The sequence below is a fragment of the Denticeps clupeoides genome, chromosome 9, assembly GCF_900700375.1.
Source record: "Denticeps clupeoides chromosome 9, fDenClu1.1, whole genome shotgun sequence".
Taxonomy (NCBI): domain Eukaryota; kingdom Metazoa; phylum Chordata; class Actinopteri; order Clupeiformes; family Denticipitidae; genus Denticeps; species Denticeps clupeoides.
The window spans coordinates 16,207,462-16,228,272 of NC_041715.1; the positions used below are offsets into that span (position 1 = coordinate 16,207,462).

General features: G+C 42.5%; 2 protein-coding genes across 16 annotated transcripts in view; one reads left to right on the forward strand and one right to left on the reverse strand.

The window, feature by feature from the left end:
• Window positions 1-3,470, reverse strand: part of hs6st3b (heparan sulfate 6-O-sulfotransferase 3b) — a 55,082-nt gene extending 51,612 nt beyond the window's left edge. Inside the window, exon 1 of the mRNA XM_028990530.1 lies at window positions 2,646-3,470. Within this exon, the coding sequence (XP_028846363.1) occupies window positions 2,646-3,229 (584 nt within the window). The 5' untranslated portion in view covers window positions 3,230-3,470. The remainder of the gene's footprint in view (window positions 1-2,645) is intronic.
• uggt2 (UDP-glucose glycoprotein glucosyltransferase 2) overlaps window positions 3,306-20,811 on the forward strand; it is a 39,842-nt gene continuing 22,336 nt past the window's right edge. For 8 of the 15 annotated variants that reach the window (XR_003750734.1, XR_003750735.1, XM_028990516.1 and 5 more), the window contains exons 1-23: window positions 4,805-4,832; window positions 5,442-5,575; window positions 7,703-7,785; window positions 7,914-8,044; window positions 8,161-8,273; window positions 8,775-8,952; window positions 11,278-11,374; window positions 11,452-11,524; window positions 11,719-11,819; window positions 12,414-12,513; window positions 12,828-12,888; window positions 13,271-13,362; window positions 13,556-13,706; window positions 14,706-14,825; window positions 15,408-15,493; window positions 15,577-15,712; window positions 15,913-16,044; window positions 16,674-16,838; window positions 16,924-17,047; window positions 17,623-17,721; window positions 17,857-17,954; window positions 18,516-18,722; window positions 20,606-20,740. Coding sequence is in view for 13 of the 15 variants with exons in the window: in XM_028990516.1 (XP_028846349.1) it covers window positions 4,809-4,832; window positions 5,442-5,575; window positions 7,703-7,785; window positions 7,914-8,044; window positions 8,161-8,273; window positions 8,775-8,952; window positions 11,278-11,374; window positions 11,452-11,524; window positions 11,719-11,819; window positions 12,414-12,513; window positions 12,828-12,888; window positions 13,271-13,362; window positions 13,556-13,706; window positions 14,706-14,825; window positions 15,408-15,493; window positions 15,577-15,712; window positions 15,913-16,044; window positions 16,674-16,838; window positions 16,924-17,047; window positions 17,623-17,721; window positions 17,857-17,954; window positions 18,516-18,722; window positions 20,606-20,740 (2,640 nt within the window). In the remaining 2 variants the exon portion in view is untranslated. Of the gene's footprint in view, window positions 3,339-4,804; window positions 4,851-5,441; window positions 5,576-7,702; window positions 7,786-7,913; window positions 8,045-8,160; window positions 8,274-8,774; window positions 8,953-11,277; window positions 11,375-11,451; window positions 11,525-11,718; window positions 11,820-12,413; window positions 12,514-12,827; window positions 12,889-13,270; window positions 13,363-13,555; window positions 13,707-14,705; window positions 14,826-15,407; window positions 15,494-15,576; window positions 15,713-15,912; window positions 16,045-16,673; window positions 16,839-16,923; window positions 17,048-17,622; window positions 17,722-17,856; window positions 17,955-18,515; window positions 18,723-20,605; window positions 20,741-20,811 lie in introns of those variants that run through there. The other 7 variants (XM_028990517.1, XM_028990522.1, XM_028990519.1 and 4 more) reach the window with 5 other exon arrangements.

A 20,811-nucleotide genomic window follows, 5' to 3' on the forward strand; every position in this document is an offset into this window, starting at 1 on the left:
CACATACAGTATATAAAAGTAAAAAAAATTATAATCGGCAACCTTTAAACCTTGCAGGATACCCAGAAACCTTAACCTGATAATCTCACTGCGTCCAGCAAAGTAATAATGACTAAGTGCTGCAGAATCGGCTTTTGTAGGCTGGCTAGAAATTGCATTTGGTCAAAGTATCCAGGGACCCAACAGATTTAATTAGTGATGAAACCAGAGACAACCCGAGGAAAAGTCAGACTGTGTGAAGTGGCTGATTCCGACTGCTGAGAATAAATGAAGACGAAATTAAGATGTTAATAAAGGATAATGTTAAAGCATTTGCTTCAATATGTAGAAGGATAATATAAGTGTTCTCCTGTTACACTGCGTAATTTATCTACAGTTTTTGCACAAGCATGAAATGGGAATCTGGTTATTGTATATAAATTATCTTGTACACGGACACTCCTTTCATTTCCCCAAACGTAATCTTGGGATATGAAAAGTTATTACCCCCACTAAAGACCCCAGGGCTGTTAAAGGAATGATTAGAGGTTGACTACAGTAATAAGGGTAATAAATCTGGCCCAGTTTGTCCCTTGGCATCACAGTTTAGTGGGCTGGTCTTTTTGCCTCCAAATAGATAATGTGAGTAGTAGCATGTTGTAACATGCAAGTAGTAACATTCAAGTCTTCTTGGTAGCACCCAATGTTACAGTAACGTAATTACCCAGTATTAAATAGGTAAATAACAGGTAATAAGAGGTTCTTCCATGCAGGATTGACGGCTGCTACAGTAACTCTCTGTTGCCTCTTGAGGCACTCAGTGGAATTACAAGAACGCTGCTGGCTAGTATGTCCAGTTATCCAGTAAGTTCTCTGCAACACAATATATCGCCTTTTTGGACCTTTGAGCTAAATTACGTTTCATGTATAATTTTTAACTCGGAGATCCTTTAGACTGGACCTTCGAATGGGACCAACATGAAATGGGTGCATTTTGTGTTCACTCATGATGCACCAAACCAAACCACTTAGATTCATTGCTTGGCAGTTTAATTCTTGACATTAGATTTAAACCGAATAATGTATTTATTTACACAAAACCCTTCAAGACACATCAGTAATTATTTATTAGTAGTAATTATATATTATTTGAAAAGGAGATTTTTTAAAGCTTTTGACCCACCCAAGTCCTGCAGAACAGTCCTCCTGTGCCTGTTCTGGCCGTGGTAAATTATGCGGCCCCTCAGACTCGGATATTTACATGCTGCTCGGCACATCCCAGGGCAGGTATACTCTCTCCCGAAACCCCCTCCGCTGGCAGGCGGCACACCACGGCGGACACAGCCGTAGGATCTGCTCCGACGTGCCTGACATTTGCAGGTCCAGGCAGTGCCCGGCGCTCCGTCCCCAGCTGAAAAGGCCATGCTGCGCCAAGCAAGTACCGGTGTCCAAACCCTGGCCTGCCAACACCGACCACGCTGGACGGAGATCATACGTCCAATCACGGTCTGGGTCTCTAAGCCAACAAGAAGCGGGCCACTAAACGGCCTGAATAACAAAGACATTATTGTTCAGTTCCTCAGCTGCAATTACAAGCGCATAGGAGAATTGTCACAATGCCACAATTTAAAGTGCATGATAGAGTGACAGTGAGTGTCAGGAGTGACGCATTTTTTTTTTCCCCCCATGAAGACTTTTGATGCAATTTCAGAAACCACACACACGTAAGAGCTGGCACGGTAGGAATGGATTGCCACATGATTGATGGTGCGGCTATTAAACAAGGCATTGTAGTATCCGCCGTGCCTCTTCCCAGGGAAAGGGAACGCTTGGCACCACGGAAATAAATCACACGCTCGTGCCCTCGCCGCTCTGGTATTCTTCTCCCTCAAGCCAGGGGAGTTTCCCTTTTGCAAGGACACCAGCCGCCCCATTAGGCGTGAACTGCGGGAATTCTCTTTAAATGAGGCGGAGGCTTCAGTCGCCCTGCATCTCAGACATGAATCTCCCCAGACTCTTCTCTCTCCACATTACTAAAGCAGCGCGAATGCCGAGGACTGTTTAAATAAATGTGCGGGTTGATCACATATCAAAAAATGTAAACCTGGTCCAGGCAAAAGTATGTACATTAGCCAATAATAATGCAAAAATTATCCAAATTATTTGTAAAAAAACTGATTCTACTGGCCCTGTTACCCCTTTCATGGTTCCCCTATGACAGACTCCTTTTTTACTCCCATTTTAATGTGCAGCACCACAACTTTCCCGTTTAAGTGACAACGCTCCGCAAACATCTTGCCCTCTGGAGCGAACTGGGAACTTTTCTACAGAGATGATGCAATTCTGTCTGTTTCAATTTAGGCGTCAATTACCCATCAATGGGTGCAACAAAATGAGGGCGACCGCCGAACCGCACGCCGCCGTGTCTTATTGATCAGGCTTGGACGAACAGCAATTCTTATGACAGTGACACTGATTGCTGTGGGAAACTGACCAATCAGCACTCAGCATGCATTTGTAACACGCCAGTTACAAATGCAGATGCTGTGCAGAGTCAGCAGGTCCTAACTTCAGAAGTTTCTGAGATATTAATGTCCACGTCACTCACCGACAGACAGACAGACAGACAGACAGACAGGTGGGTGGATGTGATCGATCTTTCTTACCTCCGGTTCCTCTGGGCCTGCTTCTTGCCCATGAGCACGGGTACGCAGTTGGTGAGCTCCGTCCAGTCTGCGTGGAGCCCGCAGCTCCAGCCGGTGGAGAACCGGGAGAAGAGCCACGACTCCTCCTTCCCGGGACGGTGGCACGTGCACTTCTTCTGGCCCGGCTTGCAGTCGCACGGCTGCTCCAGCCGGATATTCCTCACCAGGTGGCGGCCGAAGGTGGTGCCCCCGGTCTTCTGGATGTGCAGGAAGACGATCACGTCGTTGCCCTTGATGTTGAAATCCACGTGGCGCGCCAGCTCGCGCTCGGTGAAGTTGAACCCGGACGCGGACTTGTCCTCCTCGACCTCCTGGTCCCGGTACCAGTCGTCCGGCGTGGGCCCGCGGGCGGCCGGCGGGCTCGTCCTGCCCGGCGTCTCGCCGGTCCCGAAGTGGCACGAGTTGCTGGCGGGCGGGCAGACGTACTGGTAGCCTATCATCAGGAAGAGGACGGCGAGCACCGGCACGACGAGCGCCTTGTTCAGCCTGTCGTTCATCGCGGCGGCCCGCTGCTGGCGCCGCGGCGCGCTCAACTTCCCACGCATCCCCTCCACCGGACCACCGGACCCCACCGACACATGTTGACTTCGGCTTCACGGACCGTCACTTTCCGGCAGAGCTCTGCGCCGTCCAGTCAGACTTCGGAGTTGAGATGTGAGATTAAATAAAAAAAAAAAATCCCCACGCGTGGGTCAGTTGCGGAGCAGCGGCAAGCTCCAGCGCGCCCGTCGCGCCCCGCGACATTCTCCCATGTCCTCGGTCGGGGCAGCAGCTCCGCCCGTTCCGTGCCCGCCCGGCGGCTCAGTCCGTCACCAGACGCCGAGACGCGCACCTTTATTGGGGGGGTGGGTGGGAGGGGCAATTAACCAATCGCCGATCGACGGACGAAACGGTGCCAGCCAATGAGAACGCGGTTAGGTTATCGGTGTCCAATAGAATTGTAATTACTTTACGCACGACCCGCCAGTCAAATCGAACGACGGGACCTTCAGGCCAATCAGATTCTACAGTTCAGCGACCAAAATACCTTCTGTACGGGAGGAGATGAGGGATCCACTGTACTCCACTGCAGTAACAAGAATAATCAATATAATAAAATCGTAATAATAAACAAAATTCTTCTACTACTTACAATAATAATAAATAGAGAGATTATTATTATTATATCATTAACCTTGTTATCGCCATAATAGTCAACAATGTACTACTTCTAATAATAATATTAATGATTTCTAGCATTATTATCATCATTAGATGTAGTATTATGTTATTAGATATTTAAAAGTTTAATAATAATAAACAATGTTATTATGGCTTCATGCTCACTTATCTAACGTATTAGTGAGTGATCCGTGTTGCACTTTCAGCTTCGTTGGCCATATTGAGGACGAATCACACAGATTTACCCGCTACACAGTATTTAACAGTGAGGCCAAAAACACACATCAGTTACTGGGGAGGAAAAACTCAATTGACAAAGACTGAGAGATGAATCACAATGCCGGAGAAACAAAATGTGTATGCAGTGAATAGATTTCAAAATTTTGCATAATGCAACTTATTAATATAAACAATAAAAACAAAATAATGTCTGATGAGAGCAAGTAACTACTGGAATGCAATAACCTCCCCAGATGGTATCTGACCAATAGCTGGTGAACCTGTCTCTGACCAAGGAGCTAAACTGGATGATTTTGACGAGCTGCCCATAATACTGCCTGATAGTCTGTGTCCGAAACTGTCTCTATCCTGCGCCGTCCAGTTTATGTCAAAAGTACTGGAGTTCATACGCTGTTTGCCTTAGGTGATTTCTGGACTTAACGTGCCCAGGAGCGTCCTAATATTTACCGAACCTTGTGTTGCCAGGGGCGTACCTTTTACTCGAAAGAGAAATAGAACTTTTAAACTGTTGAAGATTGCTGGTTCGCAGAGGTATTGGCTTTTTGAACCAATAAATCAGCTGTGCACCAAGCTATGAATCAAATTTGATTTTATTCAGATACACATTTTTGCGTTAAATGTAAATTGTACAAATATGTGAACCTAGACAAATGGTACTTTTGATGAAAATAAAAGCAACAACCTGGCAACAAAGCTAATCCGTCTGACGCCGAGGACCCTGCAATGGCGGCGGCCAGTCAAACCGGGGTGAGATAACGGCAAATGGTATCTTTCTCTCTGTTGCAAGGCATCATTTCACTGTTTCGTCTTGGATAAGATGGAAACATCGACGCGAATGACAAACGCAACGCCTCCACTTTTATATATAAAAAAAAGACAATTTCTGCTTGGTTGTCTGAATTCAGTTATGATAAATTCTGCAAATGTACTCCGTAAAAGACACAATCAAGTAGTCCTGATAGCTATTTTGATAGGGGAATTGTGGCTTGTATTTTTATTTTGTTTTAAATTACCTTATAAATTAAAGCAGCGAAAGCTATTGTCTTACTCAGAACCAGTTCCACCGTCCGCTACGTGGCATTGCTATTATTATGGCAGTAGCATGTAGCCTGTGGAGGATTGTAGTCGAAATAAGAACCATCATATGTCGATCTGCGTCTAATCCACAATATTTATAACTCACGGTACACATTCAGTAACAACTTTTGAATCTCACACAGTTTTAAATGCTTTCGTTAACTTGAATAGTACAATTTGCCTTCTGAATGAATGAACGCAACCACAGACACACACACACACACACATACATACATACACACTGTGTGTTGAATATAATTTTTGTGTTTGTCCTCATAGGAATGGACAATGCGGAACATATTTTGGCTGCTGCTGCTGCTGCTGGACCTTCAGCCTGTCAGCGCCTCGTCCAAAGGGGTTACAGCCAGTCTGAAAGCCAAGTGGAGCATGACCCCACTTTTACTAGAAACAAGGTGACGTGACCATGCCCACTATAAAAATATCGATTTGGAACGAATGAAAGTACCATTATCACAGTAGAATTAGCAGTGAGGTCCCGTAATTCATCATTATTAACACCCCATATTTTCCATGTAAAATGCAGGGAGAGTGGGTGTCACCATCCCAAAAGCAACAATTTATATGAATGCCTTGTAAGGAGACGTTTAACAGACACGGCTGCAGGATGAAGTGGCAAAACAGAAGTTTATAGGATAATGTGGAGGAGTTTCTCAAATGACTGTAATCAGTCAGCATAGATGTGAGATGAAACCTCACCTTACTATATTACCATACCATATTTATTCATAAAGCACTTCAACACAACAAAAATAAAAAATAAGTTAAATAACCAGGAACAGGACAGACATGGACAAAAAAGTTTGTTAGAAATAAAGAATAAAATAAAACGGAATATAATAAAATAAGAGAAATATGCAGCAATTATTAGTTAAGAAAGGACTGCCTAAGAAACCACATAAAACACTGCATAAGAACACTGTATAAGAACCACGTCACACTGGGTTAAAAGCCAGGGTGTAAAACTAGATTTAAACACAGTGATTGATGGAGCCTGTCTGACATTCCATAGATGTGGGGCGGCCACTGTAAAGGCCCTGTCGCCTCTGTGCTTGTAATGTGACCGAGGAACAGACAATAGTCTGTGGTCTGACGTCCTGAGAGAACAGGATGGAGTGTAGGACTGGAGTAGGTCTGACAAATAGGCCGGAGCCGAGCCGAGCCATTCAGTGATTTAAAAACGGATTCTAAAACAGACGGGGAGCCATTGTAGTGAGGCTAAGATCGGGGTTATGTGATCTCACCTGTTTGTACCAGTGAGAAAACGTGCAGTTGCATTTTGTACTAATTGTAGGCGAGCTAGAGATGTCTGGCTGATCCCGAAAAGCAATGAATTACAGAAGTCAAGGCGGGATGTAATGAAAGCGTGAATCACTGTTTCCAGATCTTGTTTGGAAAGGACTAGCTTGAGTTTGGCCAAAAAAACACAATTTTACCAAATTGTTAACCGGTGCATCCATTTTCAGAGTTGAGTCTATTTTAACACCTAGGTTTGTAATCAATGATTTTTCACAAGGGGCTAGGGAAGCGAGGTCAAAACGGGGTCACTTGACAGTCATCTGCATATAGTGCTGCACGATTAATCTAATCGCAATCGTAATCGCGATGTCAGTCTGTGCGATTACATGAACGCAAAAAGCTGCGATTTAAATAATTAGTACATGGATTGGATCGGCAACATATCCGATCCATTCTCTCATCCTCAAAGTTTGCGAGCTGACTGAAGTCTCACTTCAGTTGGATGTGACGTGTTTGGTCACATGACTTTTTCGATTCGGAGACTTTACTTTACTTTACTTTAGTTAAATGTAAGAACTATAATACAGGATTTTAGAATGGCCAAATATAATAAAAACAGTTGTTTAGCCTTACCAAGGTTTGTGATTTATTTAATTTTGTAGAATATCACAATATGGCGGCGACGTTGACGTACGATGCAGCGCCTCATGCGGCGTCTACCCATATGTCTCCGAATCGAAAGTCATGTGACCAAACACGTCACATCCGACTGAAGTGAGACTTCAGTCAGCTCGCAAACTTTGAGGATGAGAGAATGGATCGGATATGTTGCCGATCCAATCCATGTACTAATCATTTAAATCGCAGCTTTTTGCGTTCATGTAATCGCACAGACTGACATCGCGATTACGATTGCGATTAGATTAATCGTGCAGCACTAATATTGCATTTTGAAAGCACTGGGCATTTCAGGTTGTTATAAGTAGTTTGTATGTTTCACTCTGAAATTAAACATTTCACTATTAGTATGCGACTTTTCATTGATATACAAGCAAGTGTCCTTTAGCATATCGCAATATTGATCTCAATAATCGCAATATGTCTTTTTCCCCAAATCGTGCAGCCCTATCTGCATAGAAATGAAACGAAACCTTGTGTTTTTGAAAAATAGTTCCAAGAGGAAGTAAGTACAATGAGAATAAAAGAGGACCCAGAATGGAGCCCTGTGGAACCCCCCACGGAAGGAATTGAGTGTAACTTGCTTTTTATGTCTTTTATTCTAGTGAGTTCATTGGGGAGGATGGTGAGGAGAAATTCTGGCAGTTCGTTGACACAGTTAAAGAGCTCACAGTATACAAGAATGGTGGTAAGAAGCTTTTTGTTCTCAACTTCGTGTGCCTGGCCCCCTTATAGATTCAATCTAATGTGTTCTTATTATTACTATTACTACTATGTCTTCATTAAAGCTTTAAAGCTTGTTTATTCTTTTTTCAGAATCTGTGCGATCTTATTATAACTTGATAACAAAGAAAGCTGGTCAGTTTTTGACCGATCTTCAGGTCCGTCTTCTAAAGCTCGCCCTGTCCCTCAGAGTGTACTCCCCTGCTGTCCATGCATTCCAACAGGTAAGTTAAAGCAGATTTTTAAATGAATCAATGGCAAATTAACAAGGTGCTTGTGAAAGTTATCTCGCGTGGTTGGCAGACGCTGAGCCTGTTTCTTTCCGAACCACTTCTCAAAGATAGCCAGTGATGAGCCGCCGCCCGAGGCATGCTCCGCGTTCATCTCTGTCCACGGCCAGCACGCCTGCAGCACCAAGGACATGAAGAAGCTCCTGAAGGCAGCTGTAGGCAGGTAAAACAGCGCGGTACTATAAATTCCTCTCTGTGGCGGTGTGCTGAGCAGGCCTGTGCTTTTGACCCTCCTGAGTGGCGGCTTGCTGCTTAAACATTTACTTTGCCGCAGGGTAATGTCTTTAAGGGACAACTTTGGGCTTTAATATCTTCTCTTCTAGTATTATTGCAAATATCCTCAGAAGGTCCATTGGGGGCCGGTGCTTACCAGCACGATCCTCTGTCCGTCTCACTCCAGATGTGTGCACCGAGACTGCATAGAGTTTTTCAAATCTCACCCGAGCCTTTTCTCTCTAGATGTGTTCCTCGTTATATGAGTGACTTGGTTTGGTGGCTGAAGGAGATTTATGTTCAAGTCATAGCAGTTTGTTGTATATAGAATTTCTACAGAAATTGTAATTGTGTTAATTCACTGAATGACAGAAATAAGAAATAATTGTGTAGAAGGACTTTGGGAGGGAAAGAAAGGGAGAGTATCTTTAAATGATTTTTTTGCTTATAGGCCAAAGCCATACTTGTACAAGAATGACCACAAGTTCCCTGGAGTAAACAGCACTGACCTCCCAGTCGTCGTCCTCTACGCTGAAATTGGGACCAAAAAATTCAACACTTTTCACAAGCTGCTGTCTGAACGGGCAGGAGAGGGAAAACTCATCTACGTCCTGCGGCATTTTGTTGTGGTAAGTTTGTTATGCATGCCGACTTCATGTCCTTGGGCGTGGGCGTGTTCACACACTCATATATATACACACACGTGGACAAATTGTTGGTACCCTTCAGTCAATGAAAGAAAAACCCAAAATGGTCACAAAAATAACTTGAATCTGACAAAAGTAATAATAAAAAATTCCATGAAATGTAACTAATAAAAGTCAGACATTGCTTTTCAACCATGCATCAACAGAATTATTAAAAAAAATAAACTCATGAAACAGGCCTGGACAAAAATGATGGTACCCCTAGAAAAGACTGAAAATAATGTGACCAAAGGGACATGTTAATCCAGGGTGTGTCCACTAATTAGCATCCCAGGTGTCTACAATCTTGTAATCAGTCAGTGGACCTATATATAGGGCTCCAGGTAGTCACTGTGTTGTTTGGTGACATGGTGTGTACCACACTCAACATGGACCAGATGAAGCGAAGGAAAGAGTTGTCTCAGGAGATTCGAAAGAAAATTATAGACAAGCATGTCAAAGGTAAAGGCTATAAGACCATCTCGAAGCAGCTTGATGTGACTACAGTTGTACATATTACTCAGACATTTAAGATCCATGGGACTGTAGCCACCCTCCCTGGACGTGGCCGCAGGAGGAAAATTGATGACAAATCAAAGAAACAGATAATACGAATGGTAACAAAAAAGCCCAGAAAAACTTCTAAAGAGGTCCAAGGTGAACTTCAAGCTCAAGGAACATCAGTGTCAGATCGCACCATCCGTCGTTGTTTGAGCCAAAGTGGACTTCATGGGAGACGACCAAGGAGGACACCATTGTTGAAAACAAATCATAAAAAAGCCAGACTGGAATTAGCCAAACTACATGTGGACAAGCCACAAAAATTCTGGGAGAATGTCCTATGGACAGATGAGACAAAAATGTAACTTTTTGCCAAGGCACATCAGGTCTATGTTCACAGACGGAAAAATGAAGCATATCAAGAAAAGAACACCGCCCCTTCTGTGAAACATGGAGGAGGCTCTGTTATGTTCTGGGGCTGCTTTGCTGCATCTGGCACAGGGTGTCTTGAATCTGTGCAGGGTACAATGAAATATCAAAACTATCAAGGGATTCTAGAGAGAAATGTGCTGGCCAGTGTCAGAAAGCTTGGACTCAGTCGCAGGTCATGGGTCTTGCAACAGGACAATCACCCAAAACACACAGCTAAAAACACCCAAGAATGGCTAAGAGGCTAACATTGGACTTCTTAAAGTGGCCTTCTATGAGCCCTGACCTCAATCCTAGTGAGCATCTTCGGAAAGAGCTGAAACATGCCGTCTGGAAAGGCACCCTTCAAACCTGAGACAACCGGAGCAGTTTGCTCATGAGGAGTGGGCCAAAATACCTGCTGAGAAGTGCAGAAGTCTCATTGACCATTACAGGAATCGTTTGATTGCAGTGATTTGCCTCAAAAGGTTGTGCAACAAAATATTAAGTTAGGGGTACCATCATTTTTGTCCAGGCCTGTTTCATGAGTTTTTTTTTTTTTTTTAATTCTGTTGAAGCATGGTTGAAAATCAATGTCTGACTTTCATTGGTTAAATTTCATAGAATTTTTATTTATTATTACTTTTGTCAGATTAAAGTTATTTCTGTGACCATTGTGAGTTTTTCTTTCATTGACTGAAGGGTACCAACAATTTTGTCCACGTGTGTACATGACTACCTCCCCAATTTCACTTTTTCTCTATCCCTTTTTCCTGTCCCCCAGTCTTGTCTTTTGTAAATGAAAGAAGTTAAATAAGAACAATAAAATCATCATAATATAATGGAAAAAGAGGCCATGAATGATGACATGTGTTACTGACAGGCTGAAAGGAAAGGCTGAAAGAAAAATATGTTTTCTATGCATTATTTATTCTTAGTTCCAATGATAAAGCTGTCCATGCTGCAGAAAGCCAGTTTGGATCTTAATGGTAAAACATAGAGCATGGCTGATTGGTAATGTAATGTAATAAAATGTAATATAATTAGTTGGCCAAATCAGTGTTATAGCATTATCATTACCACTTCCTGGCTCCGTGTGTTTTTAAAAAAAATGTACCCAGATCGGATTCATATACATCTATATATTAAGTAGTAATGTACTGCTCCATACATATTTACATAAAAGCAGGCATTTGAAAACGGAACATGGCAATGGCAAGAAGCCACAGATCTCTTCTGGATGATTGTGTATCTCATGTCGAATTTTAATACCAGCAAATCCAAAGCCCGAAACAGGCAATATAACAAGCTGCACTTTATTACTTTACATGTTCCCTTTCTCACCGTCTCTTGACACAGGAGTCAAAGCCAAAAAAGATGCATCTCTCTGGTTACGGTGTTGAACTGGCTATTAAAAGCACTGAATACAAAGCTGTCGACGACACACAAGTCAAAGGTGCATTTATTTCATCTGCATTAATGAACTCGTGGTCTCTGTAACATGCATGTAATCATTTATGCAAATTTATTTAGATTCAAAATCAGCCATGAACTCAGAAGATGATTATGAAGATGAGGTCCAAGGGTTTCTTTTTGGGCAACTGAAGTAAGTAAACTTAAAAATGTATGGTGTACTTGATCCTCAGTCAACAAAGTATATAATTATTATATTACTCATGTTAGTATAATACTATTACATCATTATATCATGTCAAACATTTGGTAGGACAGTCATATTACAATGGCACATATGATGTACAAGTCATTCTCATACTGCATACCCATACTGCTTGGTTATAGAAAGTCACACCCTGAACTACAAGATCAGCTGGACGATCTTAAGAAGCATCTTACTGAGAGCACCAATGACATGGCTCCTCTCAAAGTGTGGGAGATGCAGGGTAAGTGGATGAAATATGACCATATCTCACGAATGACTAAACTACCATTTCGGAGCCCTTAGTGTTTGTTGTGTGTATAATGAGAAGCAAAAGTGTGTAAGTGGAGCCTTCTATTGTTAAAGATACACAATGCAATTTCTAGGCACTGACAAACAAGCTAGATTTTCTTTTTCAATGAAAAAGAAAATCGAATTATCAAAAAACTTGAGTGAAAAGTTATAAGTGAAAGACTTTCTTTAGTGCATGCAGCATTTCATTGGTCACGTTGTAAGTCGCTCTGGATAAGGGCGTCTGCCAAATGCCGTAAATGTAAATGTAAATGTCATTGGAAGACTAACTGTTTCTGATAATAGCCCTCTCTACATTTATGCCTAAGTTCTATTAATTAACATCAATTTCCAGCAGCATACATGTTTATTACAGACCTTGGTGTCATTTTAATGGACAAAAGCATGCTTTTCTATTAAAACGAAGACTTTTATTTATTGAAAGACATTGCATTATTTTGTTCTATATACAGAGTTATAATGGTGGGGGGGTATTTTTGTGGGTAGTGTGTTGGTTTTTAAATGTTGCACTCCTCCCAACTTCCAGATTTGAGTTTCCAGGCAGCAGACAGGATCTTATCTGCACCAAAGTTCGACTCCCTGAAGTTAATGCGCGAGCTGAGTCAAAACTTTCCCAGCAAAGCCAGGTAGAATCACAGCATTTCTTTACTACCCTTCTGCCCATGCAGGCCTCATACTCTGCTGTAGCTTGGAATATTTACTTATGTTTTGAAGCTCTGTAATTCTTGCCCGTTGACAGTTATCCTACGGTTTGTATATATGACTTTATGTGAAATTAGTTCAAAATGCAGAGTCAGCGATGTTCACCTTTCAGCTGTGAGTCAGCTGCAGATATACCATCAGAGGGTCCTGGAAGATTTTGGAGATTAAAATGGGTGTTTATGGCTCTTCTGGGATGAGGAAAATGCTGATGACTGTACATGTTTTACTGTTCCCACAGATCACTGACAAGGGTGGCTGTAAATCGAGAAATGAGAAAAGAAATCGAGGAGAACCAAAAGGTGTTCTTTTTATCCCCCCCCCTCCTTCATCTACCAGCAATAGTTAGGAAATTTCTTAAAGTCCGGCTCAATGCAATGTGTATGTTTTGATCCTGAACTGTTCTAAAACTGGTTTTGAAGAGTCGTATCCTACTTAAATGGTAACAGATTGTTCCTCATTTGTTCATGTTTATAAGCATATGGAAGAATAGCACTTGTCAGTCTTTAATCGGCGTGAGATCTGTCTCCATGGCTTCATAGCTAACCTTATTAGAGCAGATCTGTCAGTCGGAACGGCTCATGCATGAGTGCGCGCATCGTGCTCGGTAACACCGTGGCGCCGGAGCTTGGCTGAGAGTATTATTGACGGATAGGCGTTTGAACTGAAACCTGTGTTCTGCAGCGCCTGGGCGAAACCATGGGGCTTCACCCTGGAGATGCCGGGCTTTTCATTAATGGTCTGCACATCGATCTGGACGTCCACAACCCCTTCAGGTGGGAGCACAGACGGAGCTGTTGGCTTCACTCACTGCGCCTTCACAGATCGTACGCCTTGGCGGTGGATAATGATGGCACGACTTTATACACATGTAGAGAAATGGTTCAACAACAAAGTGCACTGGTAGACATGGACAGCCTCCTTGTATTTTTATAGAAATAGTCCACAAATTGTTCTGCCCTTCTTTAGCATCTTAGATATCATCAGAGCGGAGGCTAAAGTGCTGGAGGGTCTTCACCACCTCGGGATCAAAGGTGAACACGTGGGAAAACTCCTGAGATTACCCGTGGGCCCTGTGGAAGACAATTACGCTCTGGACATTCGGCATTCTGCTATTATGGTAAGAGTCCGGGGTTCCTGACCTGGTTGAATGACACTGTTGAATGACTTCAGTTCTTTGCTTTAGAAACTCGATAATACATTTGATTATCACATTAGATTCAGAGGCATGAACTGCCTGCTGTTTTGTGACAGTATAGAATTCGTGCATCATTGTGTGGGGTGAGCATATGCTTTGTTAATATTGCTAGAGGCTGATGCATAGCTGCTGAGAAGTTTCTTCCTGTATGTACAGGTATGGTATTGTTTCTGCCTACATCATAGGCCGGGTGAGTAGCCCATTCTTAATAGGAAGAAAACACAAATGATCACAGTGGTTTGTCATTGTTTATGTAATAACTAAACTGTAATACAGGCCATACATTTTTTTATTTTTATGAAAAATAATGTTAATTATAATATTATTATTATTTTTAAAAATGTTTTCTGTATTATTTATTTGCTTCTAGAAAAATCTGTGGTGGGTCCCACGCTTCTGAACAGTAATGCAGGTTTAACGTGATAAACTAATTTGTTAAGATCCATAAATGATCAGCCTGAGGATATACATTTAAAATGTGTATTAGCCAAGAACACACACATTCTTTTGTGCTGTATCAGGGATTGTCAGTGTGTTGATTTTGAAATGAACTTTGATAGTGGTGGCATGGCTGTAGAACATGTGCTCAGCAGGGTATCGCCGGTGAGGCTGGATGGGCCCGTGTTGCTGTGGGAAGTTGCTGAGGCTCGCAGCAGCCTGCTGTTCTCCGTGGCACTTTATTCAGTAATGGATGACTTGGCTGTCTTCTCTCTTTCAAACCCACCATGTGCTGCTCAGCACCGGCGCAACACGTTCTGCTTTCAGGCTGCGCTGAACTTTTTGATTACTGAATGTGCCGGTCTTTCCAGGTTGCTTGAGTTGTTTGTCTGCAGCGTGTTGTCACCAGTCCAGGGCTGAAATGTTGTCAAAAGAAGTCTTTTAATTGTCATCCTCATGCAATACAATTGTTCTTGTGTCTAGTGGATTAATGACATTGAGAGTGACCCGACTTATAAAACGTGGCCATCGAGTCTTCAGGAGCTCCTGAGAGCCACCTTCCCGGGAGTAATCCGGCAAATACGAAGGAACTTCTTCAATCTGGTGAGACAGATGATTTACCAAGGATCATAAAATTAGGAACTAAACTTTAAAGTTTAGTTACTAATTTAGTTTAAAATACATGAATGTTTTGCTTTTATATAGTGCCCTCCCAATACTATAAATGATATATATATCTTTTTCCAAAATTCAGAATTACAGCCATCATGTCCCACAATTAGATTTTCCCAGGATGCACCGTTTGGGTGTGTGTGGCTTTAAATGCTAATGAGCAGGAGAGAGGCAGGGCGAGGATGATAGAAGCGGCCTATAGAAGTGAGCGGGCATTCACGGAAATGACGTCATCAACACCATTCACCATCCACAATGTTTGGCATAGACAGCAAGATGTTAATTAATGTTAAATAATCTCACAAATTGAAATTTTCATGTTTGGGGAATCTCTTAACAGTGTAGTCGAGTAATCAGATTTTTTTTTATGAATTATTTTATTGTTCCATATTTAAATTGACTCCTCCCTGGTCACAAAATATTGTAATCTTCCAGGATTGGGTTTTTGTATTTTGAGACCAAAATCTTGTCATGTCTGAAATGCAGTAAATTGGTTGCTCTGTTTTATATTAGGTCCTCTTCCTGGACCCGATACAAGAAGACAGTTTCGAGCTGGTTAAGCTAGCCGAACTCTTCTACAAGCACAAAATTCCTCTCAGGTGGGCCTCCGCTTCAGTGTTTGGGTGTACTATTGCGTGTCTATTTCTTTTGGTCTGCGCATGACTTAATCCAATCTTTTTAGGATTGGATTTGTCTTTGTCGTCAATACAGATGACAAAGTCGACGGCTTTTTGGACCCTGGAGTTGCATTTTACAGAGTGCTGAACTACGTCATCGAAGAGTATGATGTGTCTCAGGCCTTCATGTCTATGATATTGGTAAGTAGGCGTAGTGTGTGCTTAGTTTGATATTTGAAGGCTCTCTGTAGCTTTCTCTACATGTGGTTTTCTCCGAGGACTCGCTGTCTTAGACTGAATTTGAATAGACTGGCGAAAACGTTTCTCTCTGGTTACCAGTAGTGTTTCTGATGTAATGGGGCGTGATCATTAATACCGGCTTACTTCTTTTTCCTTTGCAGATGTACAACAAAGTGGATGTGGGGGAGACGTTATCTGTGGAGACAGTGACAGCATTTTTGAAGAGGAAATTTCCAAAGGCCAATGCTGGCAAAATCCTGGGCCTAGATTCTGAATATGATGACAAAAGAAAGGTGCTGATCTTTGTTGCATTTCCTTTTGCTTGATGGATGCATGTTAATGAAGTGGATATTAAAGGAGCAGTTCAAGTAACAAGTAATGGACTCCTGTTGGCTCCAGAGCAGAATAGTGTCACACTGCATTCACACAGGCTTGCCAGTGTGGTTTGAGACACAGCAGGACTAGAGAAATGTGAGATGTGGAAATTCAGCTGTAAAAACAAATGTGTTATTTGTCAATTTTATTCGTCAAGTGTCATATTTGCACCAATTCAGTCAGGGTGTATCTTGTAAATAACAAAATATGGAATACAGACAGTTATGGAGAAACAAAAGAAGTGCACGCTGGGTGTATATTGTGTCAATATAAAAAGAAATTGACAATTTTATATTTAGCAAAGAATAGTTTCATCCTTCAAGTCAATATTCCTAAGCAACATTGTTCAGGCAGCAGATTTTTTTCTTGATTCTAGTGATTTCTGTCTTTTTTTCCCCATTACTAACAAAAAGATATACATTTTTGCTTGTACAAAGTCAGTAGACCTTTTGTCTCTTTTCGTGATTTTCTGGCTTGTTAATGTTTTACATCTCAGATGTTAAGTGTGACGTATACTATTGCTTTTGGTGGATCTGTGGGTACGCAGGCTGGAGGGGTGTTTTATAGGAAGACTGGCCTGGGTCCCCTGCCTGTGGCTCTCTTTAATGGCGTCCCACTCGGCAGCGAGGAGATGGACCCAGACGAGCTGGAGACTGTGCTGCTGCAGCGCATCATGGACGCCACCAACTTCTTCCAGAGAGGCGTGTTTATGGTGAGCTTTCTGCTGGATGCCAAAACGCCCCGTGATACCTGTTTGCATTCCCGCTAGGATCTGAACTCCCTCGACCTGTGCACAGGGCCATATCAGCGACGGAGTGGATGTGCTGGACTTCCTGATGGAGCAGCCGAACGTGGTTCCCCGGATTAACCCCCTCATTCTCAGCAGCAGCAGGAATTACCTGACGCTTACTGCCTCTCCAGGTACATTTCCCCCCTATTTGTATGCAAAATGGATTGGATCAATAATGTTCATCTGAAGTACATACAGCACTGGGGAAAAAATATCTCAATCGATGTAATGTCATTGTATTCTTTAACAAAGTACTGATCACATTTGAAATATGTTGAAACAGCTAACTAAAAACACTCTTAAACATACATAATGCTAAAACTTTATTAAGGCGAAAACTGGATGGAAGAAGTGAGTTATGTACACAGCAGTGGTTCTCAACCAATTTCAGCAGCTCATCATGTTGGAATCTGCCACAGACATAGAAAAGCAGTTCTTTAAAATTTGTTTCTTTGCTCTGTATGTACAACAAACCTGCTCTCTATTCTGATTTTGCATCTGGCCAAGCAGCAAATCAACTTAATGAAGGGTGTAAATGCACACAGAACGCAGTGTCTAATCACATGGTAGCATGTCATGACACTTCGATGAAAGAGAAGTCATATTAATATGAGGTGCGAACACGGCATCCGTCATCCAGATAGGGCTGTGAGGTGGTCCTATTTTTAGAATGCATCAAATAGATTTTGGCTTGTTTTGTCCAAAGTTGCAGACGACTGGGAAGACTCAACAATGTTTTCATATATGGACTTGAAGGACAAGACCGCTGTTGTTTCCAAGAGGATGAAATACATTGCAAAGAACGGTAAGGTGCATTGTGGCAAACAGACATGTCTGTTCTCTGAACCCATGCCTTAAGAATATGTGGACACAATTGTGCTCGGAATTCTGTTATTAACCTGGTTAAGTCAAGGTTTTATCAAATATTGTCACGGAACAGCAGATGAGGAATGGGTGTATGGAGTGACCACTTGGATCATTGCGGATATTGAAAAGGCCTCTGGGAGACGACTGCTGTTGAGTTGTCTGAAACATATGGTAAGCCCCCCCACCCCCCTTATACACAGGAAGCACATTCAAGCTAGAAATGTGCATTTTCAATAAATAATTTCCAACCAACGTCCATCCACAGTCTTGTTTTGAATGCATTTAGCTTTACTGTAAAATATGATTTAAAATATTTTGTCTTGTTTAATCTGCAGCAGTAATATATCTCACAGTGGGGACAGTTGCGTGATTGTTATTGAATGAATCTGGGCTTATCTGGGACATTTCAAACTCACTTTAGTTTATGAGCTTAGTGTCTCTTATATAATTTTTCATTTTTGGCACTAGCACTATGCCAGAATAAGCTCCATTCTGTCTATATCCATTTTCTGAAGCCCAGCCTGGAAAGCGGCTTTTATCCAATTTGCCGTGTAGGAAACAAAAAGGAAGACAAGGACGAAGTTGGCAGCTTTAATGTTGCTTTTACTTTACGCCCTTATGGCAAACTGTTTAAGAAATGTTTAAGATCTGCATTTATTCACAGAAACGAATTTTAAACGGTGCCGCACGGACCTTTGCTCGCTGTATGAGTTTGGCTGTGTCTTCCTGCAGAGGTCCAGCTCTGGTTTGCGATTGGGTGTGGTCAATAACCCCAGCGGGAAGCTGACTATGGAAAGCACGCTCCTGTACCGCGCCCTCTGGGCCTCGCTGCTCACCCAGAAGAGCAAGGAAACATTTGGCTTCATCCAGAAGCTTCTCAAAGAAGAAAACATTCGGCTTCTACACCAGGGAACCAAGATCAAAGATCTGCTAGTGCCGGCAAGTAGTTTTTTGCTTAATATATGTGGGTAGAAATGGAAAGACATTTTACTCAATGTCTCTGTGTGTATGTATATATGTGGTTACATACGTTTAAGATTCCGGATTTAAACGGAAAACTCTTTCATTCTTCAAAAAGTGTGGTGCTGTTTAGGCTGAAAATGTCATGAAATATAGATCTATCAGTTATTGATTGGCAATATACTTGTGTGACAATGATGTATTATATGTAGATGTCTAAAGTAGGGCTATGCTAAAGGCTATTTTTGGCTCCATTTTCATATGGCAAAAATAGTCCATAGATTTATGTACATAATTTATGTCGGTGTCGGTGTTCAGCACCAACAAAGCAAAAAACAGTTCCTGCATTGTTTCTTCATGCCTCTTGAACTATTGGTTGCTCCCATGATTTTCAGTGGTAATGCTATGTTCTGAAAATACAGCCAAAATGATCCTTATCTGTTTCCACATTGAGTTTACATCATTTAAAGCATTTATCAGACACCCTTATCCAGAGCGACTTACAATCAGTAGTTACAGGGACAGTCCCCCCCTTGAAGACACTCAGGGTTAAGTGTCTTGCTCAGGGACACGATGGTAGTAAGTGGGATTTGAACCTGGGTCTTCTGGTTCATAGGCAGTGTGTTACCCACTAGGCTACTACCACCCATATTGCCTTGATTGCCTTGATCACCCGACAGACTGGCAGCTAGTGGTAATGCCTTATATGACACTGAATACAGGTAAGCCTTCATAGCAGAGAGTTTAGGTTCATCAGTTTATCTGGAAAAATGACCATGCGCATTGAATTGGCACCCATCACAAGCCTAATATAGGCAACCTATCATTTGTGCTTTAATAGATGTGTTATATTGACACATATTTGTAATATAAGAAACTTAATATGCATTTAATTGTTATTTTACTGAAGAAATCTCTTGGAAATTATGTACTTCTGGACAGGAGGCCTGATGGTAGACTGTATTGTAGACTGTATGGTAGATACATTGGCTGTATCTTTAAAAGTATTTGCTGATGCCATGGTTGGGGGGTTTGGTTTAGGTATCTGACTTTTATTGATTCTGAGCCTGCCTGAGCCGCCAGCTCTCACCAACAAGCCGATACTCACACCCTGTTACATCGGCTAGTGCAGGAGTACGTGCCTACAGTGTCGCCCATGTGAATCTTTAATCCAACGGGTTCCAGGGGATCCCTGAGGCTGGATGTTATTGATGGCCTCCAACCCGCTGTGCTCATGCCGGCCTGCTTCAGCCACTGAGTGGCCGTTATGGCCCGGGGGTGGAGAGCAGCACCCGGGAGACGGACTGAGAAGAGAGGTGGATGGTTGTACCCCTGGGGTCTCTCTTTCTGGCCCCAGGGTGCTTCTCACTGCCTGGTCTGGTAATGATTCACGCTGGTTTTAGATCCTCCTCTGCCCCGTCCTGTGTACACTGTGCAATCTGAAGATTGCAGTTTACCTCTCTCTTGTGGAAGATGAAAAGTAAAGATTGCATTTGGAGAGAGGCAGTGCAGTGTGGGGGGCGGTTGGCGGGGCTCGGCACTCTTTGGATTTTTATTATTTGATGTGGGCTGGGCTCCGTCAGTGCTGATATTGATCATTCACCTGCTGGATAATGTAATAATCTGACGCTGCAGACTGTGTGCTCTTGTGATTTTGCTATCGACCAAAAAGCCAATGTTTAATTAGAAATATGACGAATGGCAACACGCAGTGATTGATTAAGGCCGAGCGGTGGCCACCGCATGCATTTCCAATGCCTCTCCCCAGGTTCATAATCACTGCCTGCAAATAAACAACGTAAATTATTTATTGATATTTGGTCGATTATTAATCGTTTATTTTGTGTGTGTGATGTATGAAGCAGGGCATGGACCAGGATGCCTTCGAGAAGAAGCACAACACTTTGGAGCTGGACTTTCTCCGCAGCCAGCAGCTGTTCTGCCAGGAAGTGCTGAAGCTCCGCGCCGGACAGAGGGCCGTGGTCAGCAACGGCAGAGTGAGTGTCTTTTCACTGGGGGACGCAACTCACCACATGGATTTGATGGTCAAAATGAATCCACAGCCTGC